This window comes from Mus caroli, unplaced genomic scaffold (assembly GCF_978045245.1).
Source record: "Mus caroli unplaced genomic scaffold, Mus_caroli_1 scaffold_3, whole genome shotgun sequence".
Taxonomy (NCBI): domain Eukaryota; kingdom Metazoa; phylum Chordata; class Mammalia; order Rodentia; family Muridae; genus Mus; species Mus caroli.
The window spans coordinates 103,061,717-103,077,789 of record NW_028227258.1 but is presented as its reverse complement, the minus strand read 5'-3'; the positions used below and the strand labels follow the sequence as shown (position 1 = coordinate 103,077,789).

The window sequence follows — 16,073 nt, the reverse complement described above, 5'->3', positions numbered from 1 at the left end:
ATAATATTGAATTATTCGCCTTGGTAACTATTATATGCAGTTTTTAACTTTTAAACGAAAAAGGCAAGATACACTTTGGAGTGAAATTGTAGGGTAAGTTTGTTTGTTACTGCTTTATATTTGTGTAACTATTTCTGGCTCCCGCGATGGAGAAAAGGCCCATGCATTTGCACAAGCACAGTATTTCCAACTGAAATGGCCGTTAGCTATAAAACCACATGAGTAGGTGCTTCTACTTGGAACATATATTCCATATATTCTGAATTTTGAGTGTGTTTATACCTATTAAATCAATTTAATGATGTATCATGGCAGCTCAGCAGCACTTGAACATTTTTTAAGAAAATGTTTAGGGGCCACTGCCTAGTTTCTGTGAACCAGAAACCCCCATTTGTATTTAACCTCCCTTCTATGTGATGCCCAGGCACACTAAAGAGTGCTGACCACTGGATTAAATGGACATTGAACTTTTATTGTCACTAAAATTTGAGGGCAAGCTATTGATCTCATTCACTTTAGCAAATACATAGTAGGTGCGATATTTTTTACCTAGAAAAAAGTATTGGTTTGATTTTAAACTTTTCAGAAAGTTTATATGGGCTGTTTTACCTTTGTATATAAACAAAGCCAATTAAACTTGTCTTATTTGTTGGTTTGGATATTTGAGATACTTTTTAAAAAATAATTTACTTTTATTTCATGTGCATTGGTGTTTTTCCTGCATGGATATTTGTGTGAAGGTGTCAGATACTCTGCAACTGGAGTTATAGTTATTTGTGAGTTGCCACGTGGGTACTTGGAATTGAACTCAGGTCCTCTGGAAGAGCAGCCAATTTTCCTGACTGCTGAGCCATCTCTCCAGCCCCTGAAATATTTTTTAAAGGAGCTTTATGCTTCAAAATGATAATTGGCAACATTTGATTTCTTATACTGCCATGAAATAACCCACATTTATCATATTAGCCAGTACTCATTTTATCTTCAGTTTTTCCCATCAGAATGAAGGGAACTTAGTAGAACAGCCAGGTTAATTAGAGGCCCTATTCAAACCTACAAAGTCTGCTCTAGAATCACCCTTGTCTCTGAGACCATCCTCATGCCATCTCTGTAGTCTCTTTCCCCCTCAGGGCCCAGGACTGAGGGCTGAATGGCTCGTGAACTGGCTGCACTCTGTTTTGATCAAATAACCACTATAACTGCCTTTATAACAAATTCTAAACTCTGGGATATTTATAGTATTTCTGAGATCTCTGTTGAAACCAGTCTTCTGAAGGGGAATTATAGATTTCTTCAGTGAATAAGTCTCCCACATTAAAAGAAAATCAATTCAAAATTTCTGTCTTTCTTTACTGGGAATGTGTGTGTGTGTGTGTGTGTGTATGTGTGTATTTATATATATTTCAAATCCCTAAAACATTCTCAGCAGGCATTTGAAGAATAAAACAAACTTAGACCCAAGCCAGCTTCATCTTTCCTGAGAATTGAAGTGACAACCACAAACACCTCTTTCTGAACTTATCACATTTTCTCCTTGGGGACAATTGCCAATTTCCCCTTTGACCACCATGAAAGCAACTGAAAGCTTTAGATAGAAAGTGACTCATCCTAAAACTCCATTATCATATAGCACAATTAGTTGGACACACCATCCTACCCCATCAGTAAACAGCATCATCACATACGGTTTATAACTGTATTATAGGGAAATGAAATTTAATTTGATCATTTCTAACCAAGATAATTTGGAAAATTGAGGAGAATTTTTATTTTAAATGGTTAATTATTTGACAAATCCCTTGAAGATAAGCAATACTTCCTGTTCATCTGAAATCTATTCAACTCATACATGGCATATGACTTACTTATGCTTACAACTTACAGCTCATACGTAACTCATGGCTTACTTACTCTAAGCCAAAGAGGCCATGCCTTGAAGTGCATGTGGTCCTTGAAAATCTAGGTTTCAGAGGGAGAATGAAGAGCTAATTGGACATTTGATTATCAGTTGGGATCTTGCAATTGTCATGACTTTTATTTTTATATAATGACTGTTTTTTTATTGAGGACATATATTAGTGTTGCTTAGCTTTATTGATCATAGTAATTTAGGTTATATAAACAATAGCTTTCAAAAATAAGGCATCTTGGGCATTGAGAATATTTAGAAAGAAGAAGGCTGTGCCTTGTAATTTAAATATCTGCCAACATTGTCTTTGCTGGAAAGAATAGAAATAGTGTATCACAGACTCTGTGCTACTGGAGAACAGGTATTTCCTTCAAAAATATGTTATCTGCTTTCTTGATTTATGAAAAAGGGCACTACCATTTAGGAACAGTTACCAATAAAAAGAAGCTGACAGTCACTTTGTCCTACGGTACAGCCATTATCCTTCTGTGTACTCATTCACTCTTCCAGCACAAGGCTAACTATGGATAAAACATTTGAGTTATTTCTTGAACAAATTAATGTGGTTATAGTGAGATTCGGCTGAAAGAGGTCATGTCCAATGTTTTTAATAATTTGTTTTAATAATTTATATTTGAAGATGCAGAAGTTTGCTTTTTTGTTCATTCACGAATATAATGTATACATTACTCATGTAGTACAGGGAATTGGACCCAGATCTTCTCAGATGCTTGACAGATGCTCTAATGCTGCGCTTTACTCTCTGTCCCTAATTCTTCATTTCTATTTACTGTGGTTCATGGTGGGCTCCCACTTGATTATTCAGAAATACAATCTTCAGATGTGACTTCTATGTATTGTTTTATGAGGATAATTGCAATAGCTCATCTGTCCTAAGTGTCCCAGAGAAAGGAACACATTCAGAATATTTTTCAAAGACTTATCCATAACCACTAATTCTAATATTCTTTTCTCATAGAATCTCTTTATAAATAAAAAATATATAGAGAAAGTAGGACCAGGGGAAGCAGAACACATCTTTCTATTGGTCTCAACCCTATTATCACACAATGTGAGACACACACACACATACATCACATCACAAATATGTATAGTTTGGCAGTTATTATCAAAATTTTTTTAAAGAAATCAAGGTGGCTTAGAAAAGACCTTAATTTGGCCAGCTCCATTATTTCCTCCTAAGGATGTCTACCTGAGAAGACTCTTTCAGACTTTCTATGGTGGGTGAGAGTGCTGTGCTTTTCAAGGTTCAGCCTTCTAGCTTCATAGCCAGATAGGTCCCTGTGAGCATGATGTAATGCCTAGAGAATGAAGTCATTGGTCTGGAGGATGTTCTTATCAAAGCTCAGTTAACAGGGACATGGTAAACTCTCAGCATTTATCTTATAAATAAAGACTTGGACTTCTGTAGAAGGTTCAGTTGGTTCTTTTATGCCCAGTGAATATACTCTTCAGGGAACAGATACTAGGATAAATTTTGGTTCTGGTCTCAGATCATTAATGTTACTCAAAGAATGCAGTATGGGGATGCTAAGATGAAAGAGCAGAAATCCACTGCCACATTTGCAAGTATTTAATACATAATTGTAAGTTGAGCTGCTTATCTGATCAATTCAGTTTGAGGTTTTGTACATTTTTTTATTTGTACAAAAAATAGACATAAATGAATCATTTAGCCTGCTGGGAACTTCAAAATGTCTCTCCCTGTGGAAAGCCAATAATCGTTATTACTATTTTCCTGATATTAAGTCAGTATGGTCTTCTCCCTGGCAAATCCCTCCCTTTTCATTGCATGCTCATCTGGAGTGGATCAATTTCGTCTCTCTCCATCAGGGCTGTGCTTCCTGGCTCAGTTGCCCAAGGACATCAGTAGGCTAACTAGAATTTGAAGTTTCTCACTTCTTCATCTCCATACTTCCATTTTCCTTGGTTTGTTCTCCCGCATCCCCTGTGGTTGGGTACAGCAGTGTCCTTGTCTTTCCTGTTAATCTAAACAATGCTCCATTGTGTCCCAGCTCTTAGCAGTAACCTGCTCTGCAAACGTGATGTCCTCTATGGAGGCTTCTTTATCTGTGTCATAGCTTTGAAACTAGAGTGTCCTGCTTATTATCCAAGTCAAGAGTTCTCTTTTCCCTTAATTTGTACTTCACGCCCAGCTTCTAGTAAACTCTCCGCCACCGCCTTTTCCTCACTGCTGTCATAGCAGCCCTTACTTCACCCCATCACTTCCTGCTGTGCTGTCTTCACAAGTAGTCTGGAGAAACTCCTCTTTTGAGATATTCAGGTGTTCTTTTATGAAAACAAACAAATCAAAAGAAAAACCACAAACTACGAAATCCAATGACACCGCATCTAAACTGACTCCTTACCTCTATTACCTATTGGATCATTGGTTGATGGTTCCTATTACCGTGTCTCCCTGCCTAATTTCTAGGCCTTGCATGGTTAGAGCATCCTAGTAAATGAAGAAGCATGTATAAGCATCATTTAATGGCTTGCTTGTATTCTCCACTACCTGAGCTACCTACCTACTGTTCTTGTAGGATGTGGAAGGTTTGCACTTCCCACAGAACTCAGTGTTCCCTTACTGCCTCACTTCTGACCTGCAGTGGTTCTACATCACACTAAATACATATTAACTATACATTTTCTTTTTTTTTTTAAACTATACATTTTCATGGTTTTTCTCCAACAACTTTTTCAAAGTGGTTCAGTGAAATTCAGAGAGATGCATGCTCACTCACTGGACCCTAATGTCTGACCCTTCTCTTCCCCAGGTGCCTCTGAAATTCTGCTTTCAGTTCCTCACCCTCACAGCTAAGGCTTAATGCACTGCGCAGACACGAGCTGTCTACCTGTCTCTCACTCCCCCAGTCTTCTCAGCACTTTAGCAGCCTAGTTGTTTCCTATAAAACAATGATTTTTGTCTTCTTTTCTTCCCCTCTGTCTTCTGTCCATGAGTTTGTTCCTTAGTCTGCTGGCTTCCTTTGTGCTTGGTGTGCTTACAAAAGAGAATAATAGGGGACTCAGGAAGACAGCCACTGATGCCTGCCACCCCTTCTCCAATAACCTAGAAAATCACTGAATTTTGTCTGATGAATGCTGCAAACTCTTCTTTCCTTTCCTAATCCCCATGTGCTGTGGATATTGATGGGGCCATAACACTGCACCTGTAGACAGATGTCAGCCATTGAAATCATGCATTTTAGATGGCAGGAAAGGCATAAGTGGGTGTAGGGGAGGTATTGGCTAATGCAAAACAGTGTGGACTCTGGATGCATGTGGAAGAATGAGAGTCTATAATGTGTGTACTCTATGTACACAGTACTCTTGGGCATTGCGTGTATTGTTATGTCTTGTTTATTCTCACAGATCCTTAAATGGAAGGTGGCATCACACTATTTTCAGAAGAGGGATCTGAGGCAAAGTACTAGGCTTATTATTACTCAGGAGTATGGGGTTGTTGAATGTCATGACTAGGATAAATTACAAAGCTCCTTCTTCCCTAAGTATGGTGTACTATTGGGATGGGGCTGTCTTGAGTTGTTATTGGTACATGGATCTTTTATCTCTCACCATCCCTGTTAGGATCTCCGTAGGCCTCTGTAAATACTTGGAACATTAAGAATTAGCAGAGGGGTAGAGAAAGATAAGTCAACAGGATATGCAAATATGTGTATTAGGTCTATCACTGTATATATATATAAAAAAATAAAACTAGGGTAACTGAATTGGGGCCTGAAGGCAAGTGTGTACTTCAAGGAAAAACAAAACCTGACAGAATTGGAGAGTGGACATGGTGCTTCCTTCCTCAGCTGCAGGAGCATGGTACTTATTACTGTGTTCACAGGACACACAGAGTTCTACCAGTGAGTGTCACTGTGGCTTCCCCCACTTCTGAAGGGTTCGTTCTACCTTTGCAGCCATCACTAATGATCAACATATGCAATCCATTTTCCCTGGGAGGAGTTCTTTAGGATAAGAGGTGATGCCTTTTAGAGGGCGTTATACAAAGAATGACAAAGGGGGGGGGGTACATCGAAAGGTCCAACAGAAAAGTAAATAGCTTTGCTCAGAAAATGGAAAACGAAAGATGTCAGGGAGAGATTAGCACTGAGAGATTTAAGGCAGTCGTAAGAGTGAGGCTCTGCCTTGGATACTTACATTTGGCTAAAGGTAAATGGAGCTCTGTGTGGGATTCCTGCCCATCACTCAGGTCATTATTTATTTTCACACAAGGGAAAAGTAGTGCTGGCATTTCCAGTGATCGTTAGAGGAGACCGCGGTCTAAAGCCTCACTCGATCATCTCCGATTCTGAATTTCTAGCCACTTAGCTCACGCCTAGTGATCCCAGCACTTTGCTTTTTGTCATGTGGAAATAAATACTAATATACCTTATACGGTCATGTTGACGTAAGTGCCGGACTTTTTTTTTTTTTTTTTCTGAAGATGCTTGAAGGTCCTAGCAAGATATTTTTTTTCCTAATTATAAAACACATGCTAATACCATATATCTAAGACCAAGCTCACTAAGGAAATGGCATTTTCCTTAAGGACATAGTAACATCATCTTATGCCATGGTCAAATTTAGACGACAAGGACAACAAAAAGTCTTTGAACAGCCAGAACTTACTCTGTAGGGTACGCCCACATCAAGTGCTTCTGGTCGGGTAGCACGTTATTATTTTACTTTAGCATGTTCCAAACTGGAAACACAGGGGTGGTGCCGGTGGAGGTGAGTTGCCAAGCAGGTAGATACCACCCCTGCAAGCAGGCATGGAGAGGCTGCAATTAGTGTGGTGCAGGAGTATAAAATGTACCCCCAGCTCTGCAGCCTGGCTTCAGGGGCTGTTGCTGTTTTTCAGGATGAATCTTCAAGTCATGAATGTAACCAGCGCACAATCCTTCTCTATGGAGTCGGAAAAGAGCGTGATGAAGCCAGGCATCAGCTGAAGAAGATTACCAAAGATATCCTCAAAATCCTGAACAAGAAGAGCACCACAGAATCAGGGGGTAAGGCGCCTCAGTGCCCTGGCTCCCATTGCGTTTGTGCTCCCTCTGCTCACAGGCCTTATCAGAGCGCCCCATGTCACTGTCCCCAGTGTTTCCTCTCATGAATGACTGTCACGCTGAAATATGAATAGGCACATTTACACTCTAAGGCCTTGCGTTCATTATTAGTAACATTCGCATTGACCACCTTTTGTAGGGAGATGCAGGTAAGATTTGTACTTTGTCATCTGTGTGCCAAGCTTTCTATGGTCATTGCTGTGGGTGATGTTCTGAGTGACGAGGAGGAGAAATACTCTGCCTGCAAACAGCCAGCTCACCTTTCCTTTGCACCATTTGTTTTTGCTCTGTATTTCACATGAGCGGCAGGTCATCATATAGATGCTGATTTCACATTATCCAGAACCTAATTGCCATAGTAGCCATGGCTAAGTCTGTCACCACAGAAAAGTGAAAGAGGCAATTTGATCTTCTTGACTTGGAATTTTCTTTCCCTGTTCTTTTCACATGTTTTTGTTGTTGTTTTTCTTTCAGAGCTTGGCCCTCATAGTTTGTCATTGTGTTGCATAATTGAAGTCCTATAATTATCTATTATCATATTTGCCTAGTTACTCTCTTTAAGGTTGACATCATTTCATAATCATGGTTTAAAACATGGCATCATTTTTGACCTTAGCCCCACCACTGATCTCTCCCTCTCTAGCATGGTCATTCCTATGAAGGAGGACAGGGTTGCGTTTGCCCTGTGTTCACAGATGGTTTTCCTACTTGAGTAGAAACCCCTAGGAACCTTTCCATTTTTTTATGACGTTAACAGGGTGCATTATTAGGGCTTGTTCGTGTATGCTAGATTTTTTTCCTACAGGTAAAAACAATTGTAATTTTTGTCTGCCATCAGCATGGCTAAGCCTGCCTGAGCGCAGGCTGCCTGCTGGATGGGCTTTGGAGAACACTGTGGGGAAGTTGCCCTCATGTGATCTGTCTCCACCCCTGGCTCCCTTCCCTTGCCTGTTTAGGACCTTCAATATGCCGGTGCCACAAGAAGCAACCAAGAGCTGAGAAAGGGAAATGAAACTATCTTCTGTTGGCTTCTTCGCATTGAGCTTGAAAAAGAAACTGCACTGTCTAAGAAAACTCTCCTTGTGCTGTTTTTTTCTCCCTCAGAGAAAACAGGAAATGAGTTGCGATAGAAGCCTGAATATGGAAGGCTCACCAGTCCCTAGCCAAGGGCATTTGAAGTAGCTTTTGGGGGAGTTGGAATGTGGTGGGAGTTGCTGATGTCTATAAGAGGCACAGTCACACTTAATTCATCTAAATTAGTGTAGAGGGCCTTTGCAGATTTCTGAAGTTTATGGTGGAGAAAGACCAAAGGAAGTGGGAAGGGGAAAGAAGCAGTCTTGCTGTCAAGCTTCCTTCCTTCCTTCCTTCCTTCACAGTTTTGCTTTAATGCCAGGCTAGTCTTGTTTTGTCTTTGTGCCAACCCCTTAAGTAGATATCCTTCCGTATGGACTACAAAAGAGATATTCACTGTGCGGAGTTTCAAAGTATTAGTCACATAAACACCACTTCAAACTGGCATCTTCCTCGATTTAATCTCAGCTACAGTGCTCAGCCACTTGGTAAACAGTCTTCATTTTAAGTTATTATTTAAGACTTTGTATACAAGAAGTTAGCCAACTGTATTTGAGGCTACAGGAAACTTGTACACACACACACACACACACACACACACACACACACCTACTTTACTTAGCAATGTGAAGACTGGAGAGGAAAAAAGGAAACTATCCCTTGGACTAGCATGTGTTTTATTGTTGGGAAAACAAAAATTAGACTTTTGAAGAACACTTTAGGACCCTTGCAGAACCAGCCAGTCTTCCCCTAGGGGATTTGTAACCGGAAGTCTGTTGTTATTTTTTGTCTCTTTTTGAGATGGAGTCTTCTGTTTTCCAGGCAGGCTGGAATTTGAGGGATTAACCTGAAAGTCTCTTCCCCCTGCTTTTGTCTCCCATGTGCTAGGATTATTGGCTCACACCACCATGCCTGTTTATGTGCTGCTCGGGGTTGACCTCAGGCCTGTGTGCATGCTAAGCAGACAGACAGTCTGCTGACTGAGCAGCCTCTGCTCCCTAACTTAAAGCTTAAACACTACTTCCAGTGAAACAGCCAAATTTCATGTCAACTTTACTATAACATTGTCTAAAAAGGCCAACACTTCCAGAATTTAAAGGCTTAATTTTTTTATGTAAAAATTAAGTATTGAAAGAGCAGTGGTGCATGCCAGGAAAACAAGGAAACGGGCAAAAAAAATTAAACAATACAAAACAAAACCTCTTTATATTCCCAGTGTATTGTTACTTGTGCAAACGACACTGAAATCTTTCATTTCGAAGCATCACTCGTTATCAGTGTTTCCCTTTCTAGGTTATAAGACTCAGTTATAACAGTTGAGCTTTTATGACCTTACATGTTCAGTAATGGAACCTGTTTACACAAATGAGCAAAGGAAAATGCACTTGGGGGTTCTGAGCTAGGCCTACTTCCCCAAGTCTTCTGTATTTATTTCAATCCAAGGGAGAATAAATTATTGATTAATGAACACAAGACAGTAGTAGGTTGGACCCTTTCAGTTTTGGAGCAATGATTCTAGGGAATTGAAAACTAAATCAAAACTTGGGTATCTCAACTATACTTATGATACATATAAGAGCAGTGAGAGAGAAGGCCTCATCCCACATTTAACTTGTGCTTATGAGAATAGATGCTGGAAGAGAAGGAGGTCTAATGACAGAAGGAAGTTTTTGTCATGTGTTTTATCAGCACTTCCTTAATGTATGTGAGCATAGAGGGTCAGAAAACAAACTCCAGTGTCATTCTTCTAGTGTCCTCCAGGGTCTTTAATTGGCTTGTGACTCGGCGAGGTTGCATGAGTTGTCCCATCTCTGCCTCCCAGGGGCTGTGATCGCAGGCCGGTGTCACCACGCCCAGCATTTTTTTTTTTTTTTTTAAACATGGGTTCTGGATTCCGCACTGAGAGCCTCATGCTCGCAGGGCAAGCCATTTGCTAACCGTGCTGTCTCCCCTGCCCAGTACCAGCTCTTTTTACTACTCTGTTCATTCTGGTATCACCATCCACTGTACAAAGCGGAAACGAGACAACTCGCTTGGATTTTGTATCTCACTTACTGTTCAAAGGGAAGTCCACTTTTGATGTGGAGGAGCTTGGAGTCTTGCCAACTTCTTAGGCCTTCATTAGAGAAATAAGAAACTTTTTGTTTTCTGAGCTAACAATTCCCACATGAAACTGAGTTGCAGTGCGCCCTCTAACCAGATGGCGCACAGTGCTGTAGAAGTACTGTAACCCAACCATTACGTTTCATTTAAAAATTTGTCTTTGTATATACATAGATGCAATCCTGTTTCCAGAGACTTTAATTTTGCTCTTAGTTGTTAAGAAAGCCAGTTTTCCTCAAATAAGCCAAATTATAAATAAATATACATATATTTACTGATTTATAAAAGTACAGAGGTGAGTCTAAAAATCAGTGAAATGGCTCAGAAGGCAAAGGACCTTGCTACCAAGCCTCATCATCTGAATTTGATCTCTGGAGGAGAGAACACCCTTAAATTTTTCTTGGTTTCCCCAAATGTTCCCTGATGAGTGCATATGAACACAAAATAAATAAATAATCCATATATTTTTAAAAAGCCTATAATGTGTCCTGTTTAGTCACAGTGGGCCTTGGTGTTCCCCACCCAACCGTGGTGATTCATTACTGTATCGTTAAGTTCCTTAATGATGAATGCTTGCAAAGACACTTTATAATAGCCAGAATCAAGTCATTATTTGCAAGAATAAGTAGTGGCATATTTTCACACATTGGAATAAAGTATGTGAGAATTACTAACAATTAGTACATATTAAAATTACCTAAATAATGAGGCTATCTTAAAACATAGTGTTGAGTGAAAGTTTCCACCCACCCACGATGGAAGCTGTCCAAACCTTTGGCCCCTTGGGGAGGGAGAGGAGATTAGAGTCAGGTACGTGGGCTTTTGAGGCATTATTTCACGATTTGGATCTCATTCTGTTTGTGAAAATGCATAGAGTATATATTGCTTTTATCTATTTTTGTGCCATACTTCAGTAAAAAATACCCATAAAAAGATGGATGGGATGGGGAGGTAACTCAGTAACGTTCCAAGTTCCACATAAAAATAGCTGGGCATGATGGAGCAGGGTTTTAATCCCATTGCTGTGGAGGTGTGGATATAGGCAGACCCCTTGTGTTCCTTAAACAGCCAGGCAAGCTCATTTGGTGAGTTTTGGCCAGTAAGAGACTCTCTTGTAGAGTACCATCAGAGAGGGTAAACTCCAATGGTGTGATCGCCTGAAGGATGACACCAGATTTTCCTCTGGCCTCCACACACGTGTACAAACAAGTGAACATGCACACACACACACACACACACACACACACATAAAAAAAAACCTTTAGAAATATGAAGAGATTAATTTAAATGGAAAGTAATACATCTCATGTTTCTTTAGTTGGGGACGAAGGACAGAAAGCCAGGAAGACCAAGCAGGAAGTTTTTCCAACCCCAGAAAATGTGTTCACGAAACTCCAGCTCCTTTCATACTTCGATCAGCATCAAGTAACATCTCAGGTATCCATTCAGGGCTGTTTGTCACGCGCTTTGAATATTCCTCCCTTAAAAGCTCAAGCAGGGTACTTCCAGCCTTAACTTTTAGAAATGACCCTTATAGACTTGGAAGCAGATCAAGCTTCATTTGTGAGTGTTAGGTGTTTCCTTCAACATCTGTTTTTATTATGTAAGTATTTTTGCTTTATAGTAATTATTAATACATAAAGGTAATTCCTAATATACTTATTATATGACATGCTGACCCGGCATCACTATTGGTGAAGGAGAAACTTTTTGATGGTTTAATTAAAATACTGGGAAATTTAGAAGAAATCCATTGTTATTCAGTTAACATCTCAGTTTCTGATGATTCACACTTTTGAGTGATTTCCCTTTGGGGTCACCAGTATATAGATTATATTGAAATTTTCAAATGATGTTTGTAAGAATGCTGATTTGTATATATTTTGACTTCTGCGAAATACTAATTTCTAAGTAGAATCACATGAATTCATATTTATTGCTGGAAAAAAAACAAAAACAATCAAAATGATATACCGAAGTGAAGCCTCACCCGGACTGTTGGTTGTGTGACTTTCCTTGCTTTTGTCTGAGCAGATCTCTAACAATGTGCTGGAACAAATCACAAGCTTTGCGTCTGGAACATCCTATCACCTCCCGTTGGCTCACCATATTCAGCTCATCTTTGATCTCATGGAGCCAGCGCTGAACATCAATGGGCTGATCGACTTTGCCATACAGGTGTCAGAGAGACTGTACTATGCCTTTCTCACATTTAGGAAAGCAAACCAACCAGACACTAGAGTTTATCTTGCTTCTTCATACTCTTTATTTGTTGATTTAAAAACCAGGCTATCCCTTACTGTTGAGCTTGTCTGAACTTTCCATCTGAAGTGACCACCTTACTCAGCCCCCAAATACCAAAGGCTACAAGCTTGTGACCTGGCTTACATTTATATGAAATATTTTTAGATTTATTTGCCTACAGATGTGCACTATGTGTGTGCCTGGTGCCTGCAGAGCTCAAAAGAGGGCATTGGCTCCCTTGGAAGGGCGTTACGGATGCTTACGAGACATCCTGGGGGTGTTGGGTACTGAACATGGGTCCTCTGAAAGAGTAGCTACTGGTACTTAACTACTGAGTCATCTCTCAAGCCTCTTATTTTTTAAACTTGCATAAATATGCAAAAATGTAGTTTTATGAGATACCATATGATGCCATAAAACATGTATATGTTATATATATTCTTATAGCAAATTAAACATACCTATTCCTCAAACATCATTTCTTGATGGTAGAAACTGTCAAGGGTCCTTTTCCCTACGTTTGCTAGGTACAGTGCATCCTGTTACCTATAGCCACCCTGCCATATTACAGCCCGTGAAATTATCTTGCTCCTATAAGAACTTAGTCCCCATTGATTAACTTTCCCTAATCACTTCTCTGTCCCAACTCTCTTCAGCCTCTTGGAACTTCATGCCTTTGAACATGTGCCAGTTCTGTTACATTAAAACTATTTTAAGCTGGGCAGTGGTGGCACATGCCTTTAATCCCAGCACTTGGGAGGCCGAGGCGGGCAGATTTCTGAGTTTGAGGCCAGCCTGATCTACAGAGTGAGTTCCAGGACAGCCAGGGCTACACAGGGAAACCCTGTCTCGAAAAAACAAAAACAAAACAAAACAAACAAAACTCTTTTAAGCACCTAGTACATTTTAAAGTGTTTGAGACACTATGAATTAATAGTTTTCCTGTTAAGCTATAGTTGGTGTTAGTAATACACGTCTTATTTAAAACTATAAATACTTGAAAGATTTTTTTGTTGTTGTCGGTTCTTGTTACCTTATTATTTTGCTTTGGGAATAATGAAATGATATATCCTCTATAGTAGAGTTAAGCAGTGAAAAGCACAAATGATTATTAAAATACTCTATAATTTCATTTGTCCCACTGTAGTTACACACATTTTAGATCATTTATTCCTTGTGTTAATAAATAGACATTAGGCTTGATTTTTTTTCTATTTTACAGTTACTCCAAGCTTTATAAATAAGAAAGTAGATATTATAGTTATTAGTTGTGTTGCATTCAAAGGAAAAAAAAAGAAGCACAACAACCAAAAAGAAAAAGAAAAAAAGGAAAACAAATTAAATAAAGAATGGGGTTGTTTTTTAAACGCTTAGTTCCAGGCTCTGGGCTATCAGGAAGTTTTGGTGACTGTTTCGGCACCGGCTACATCCTGGTTGGGTGCATGCTGGTTTCTAGACAGAAAAACATTCGTTTAATTTAGTAAAGGCTTAAAAGTAAATGCCAGCAAAAGCTTGTGTGCTTTCTGATTCCGTAGCGTATAGATATGTGCACTAGTGGTTCACTGAACGGTTTCCCTCTTTGTCTTCTTCCCTCCCCTCCAACCCTCCCTTCACCCCCACCCCCACAAACCCCACTTCTGCTGCAGTTGCTGAATGAACTGAGTGTGGTGGAAGCAGAGCTGCTCTTGAAGTCTTCTAGCCTGGCAGGAAGTTACACCACAGGACTGTGTGTCTGCATTGTGGCCGTGCTCAGGCGGTACCATAGTTGCCTGATCCTAAATCCTGATCAGACAGCCCAGGTGTTTGAAGGGTGGGTATATAAGTAGTATTGTTTTTGTTTTTTGTTTGTTTGTTTTTCTTATCCTAAAAGGTAGAATTCATAGTGACATACAGTGCATTTGGGAGAAAAATTATACTGAGTTCTAAAAAAGTATTTTTGTTTAGACTGTTGGTCTGAAGTTTTGATACCATTCATTTTGAAGTTTTAGATGTCTTATTAAAGTTTCAATGAAAACATACCAAAAATGGTTTCACCAAAACTATTTTGTAGAGAAAGAGGTATAAATGGAGGAAGTGTGTTTGATTTATTTTTCTACTTACTTACTTGCTTCCTCTTCACCTCCTGGTCATGCACAGCTCTCTTCTCATTTATGCCACCCAACAACTTACTGCGAGCAGTGAATACTGGGATCTGGTCATCTATTTTCAGTGTACTTTTGAAAAAACAATCAGACACTACCTAGTCCTTGCAACACTGCAAGGATTATTTGCACTGTAGAAACTTGGCCATCTTTTTTCTGATTCATGAAAGTCGTTCGTCTGAGTGTCTAACAGACAAAGGCTTCTGCTGTCGTTCATAAAGTCTGGCTAAGGAACTGTCTGCAAGAGACTGTGCTTAAAAGGCCAGAGAAATGCAGGGAGCTCTGTGCAAACATAGTGTTGCCTGCTCACTATGTGAAAAAAAGACAACCTATTCTTTATTCCTCTGTCTCTTCATTTGTCTTCTTGGTTTTCCCCCAACCCGTCTGTAACCTTACACATGCATTTACTTTATAAACAGTATTTCTCTAGTGGCATCAATTTTGCAGAGGCTTTTCTTTGATTTACTTGAACATCTTGTTTAAGAAGTAGAATATTACAAACCTCAAAAGCTTTACAGTGAGAGGAGGTGTGTATTTATGTGAGGCCTCGCTCTTTTCTATCGTTCAACAGGTGAAGAGTTTGGAAGTGATGTGCCCCATATTCATTACACAGCTAGTACATGTTGCAAATTGAAGTTGACTCCTTACTGTTTTCTCAGCACTATTCTTTTAAAGTCATTCAATTTTAAAATAATAATTCATTTAACAACTCATTCACTGATCATGAACTCATACATACTTAGTTGGAAAATGTATTTTTGTTTGGTTGTTCTTCGATTGTTAGTTTGAAATTGTTTTAATATTTTAACATTTAAAATATCTACTTAAATACTCATAAGATTATATTTGGCTTTGTTATATTTTCACCTTATTTATAATGCCCTAGTTTGCTCGTTGTTGCTACGGTAAACGCTGTGATCAAATTCAACTTTATCAAAGGTTGTTTTTTTGTTTTTGTTTTTGTTTTTGTTTTTGTTTTTTGTTGTTTTGTTTTGTTTTGTTTTTCAGTTTATAGCCTGTAGTTGTATCATTGAAGCACACCAGGACCAGAGCTCGAGGAAAAACTCTGGATGCAGGAACTTCCTGGCATGCTCCCTTTGCCTTGCTCAGCTAGCTTTCCTATACATCCCAGGTTTGCCTGCCTAGAGATGGCACAGGCTACAGGAAACTGGACCCTCCCTTGTGAAGCAGAAATAAAGCACGTTACACCACCCCCCCCCCCCCCGGCCAGGTCATTCCCAAGTGACTCAGGTAGTGTCACATAGATAGCTGTCTTAACTATTGACACACAGTATGTCTTTTTTTTTCAAAATCACAATTCCCCCCTTAATGTGACTGAGAGTATCAGACCACAGTACAAGGCTTTAGTCTTAAAAAGTGAAAACTACTGTAAGATGGATGCAACTATCCATTTGCATTTGTTTACTTTAGTCACAGGATAATTCTTTACTTTCCTGGCTATAATAGGATTTGTTTGCTTCTGCATACCCAGCAGGTTCAGGTGTTGCTTCCCTC

The 16,073-nt window shown here is 39.4% G+C and overlaps 2 protein-coding genes across 13 annotated transcripts in view; one reads left to right on the top strand and one right to left on the bottom strand.

Annotated features, from left to right (window-relative positions):
* Med12l (mediator complex subunit 12L) overlaps nt 1–16,073 on the top strand; it is a 311,786-nt gene that overhangs the window by 224,786 nt on the left and 70,927 nt on the right. For all 11 annotated transcript variants that reach the window (XR_015046737.1, XM_085835872.1, XM_085835870.1 and 8 more), the window contains 4 exons: nt 6,795–6,942; nt 11,492–11,610; nt 12,208–12,351; nt 14,064–14,227. Coding sequence is in view for 10 of the 11 variants with exons in the window: in XM_085835872.1 (XP_085691998.1) it covers nt 6,795–6,942; nt 11,492–11,610; nt 12,208–12,351; nt 14,064–14,227 (575 nt within the window). In the remaining variant the exon portion in view is untranslated. The remainder of the gene's footprint in view (nt 1–6,794; nt 6,943–11,491; nt 11,611–12,207; nt 12,352–14,063; nt 14,228–16,073) is intronic.
* The window catches only part of P2ry12 (purinergic receptor P2Y12), a 45,570-nt gene that overhangs the window by 4,602 nt on the left and 24,895 nt on the right, over nt 1–16,073 (bottom strand). The window lies entirely within an intron of this gene.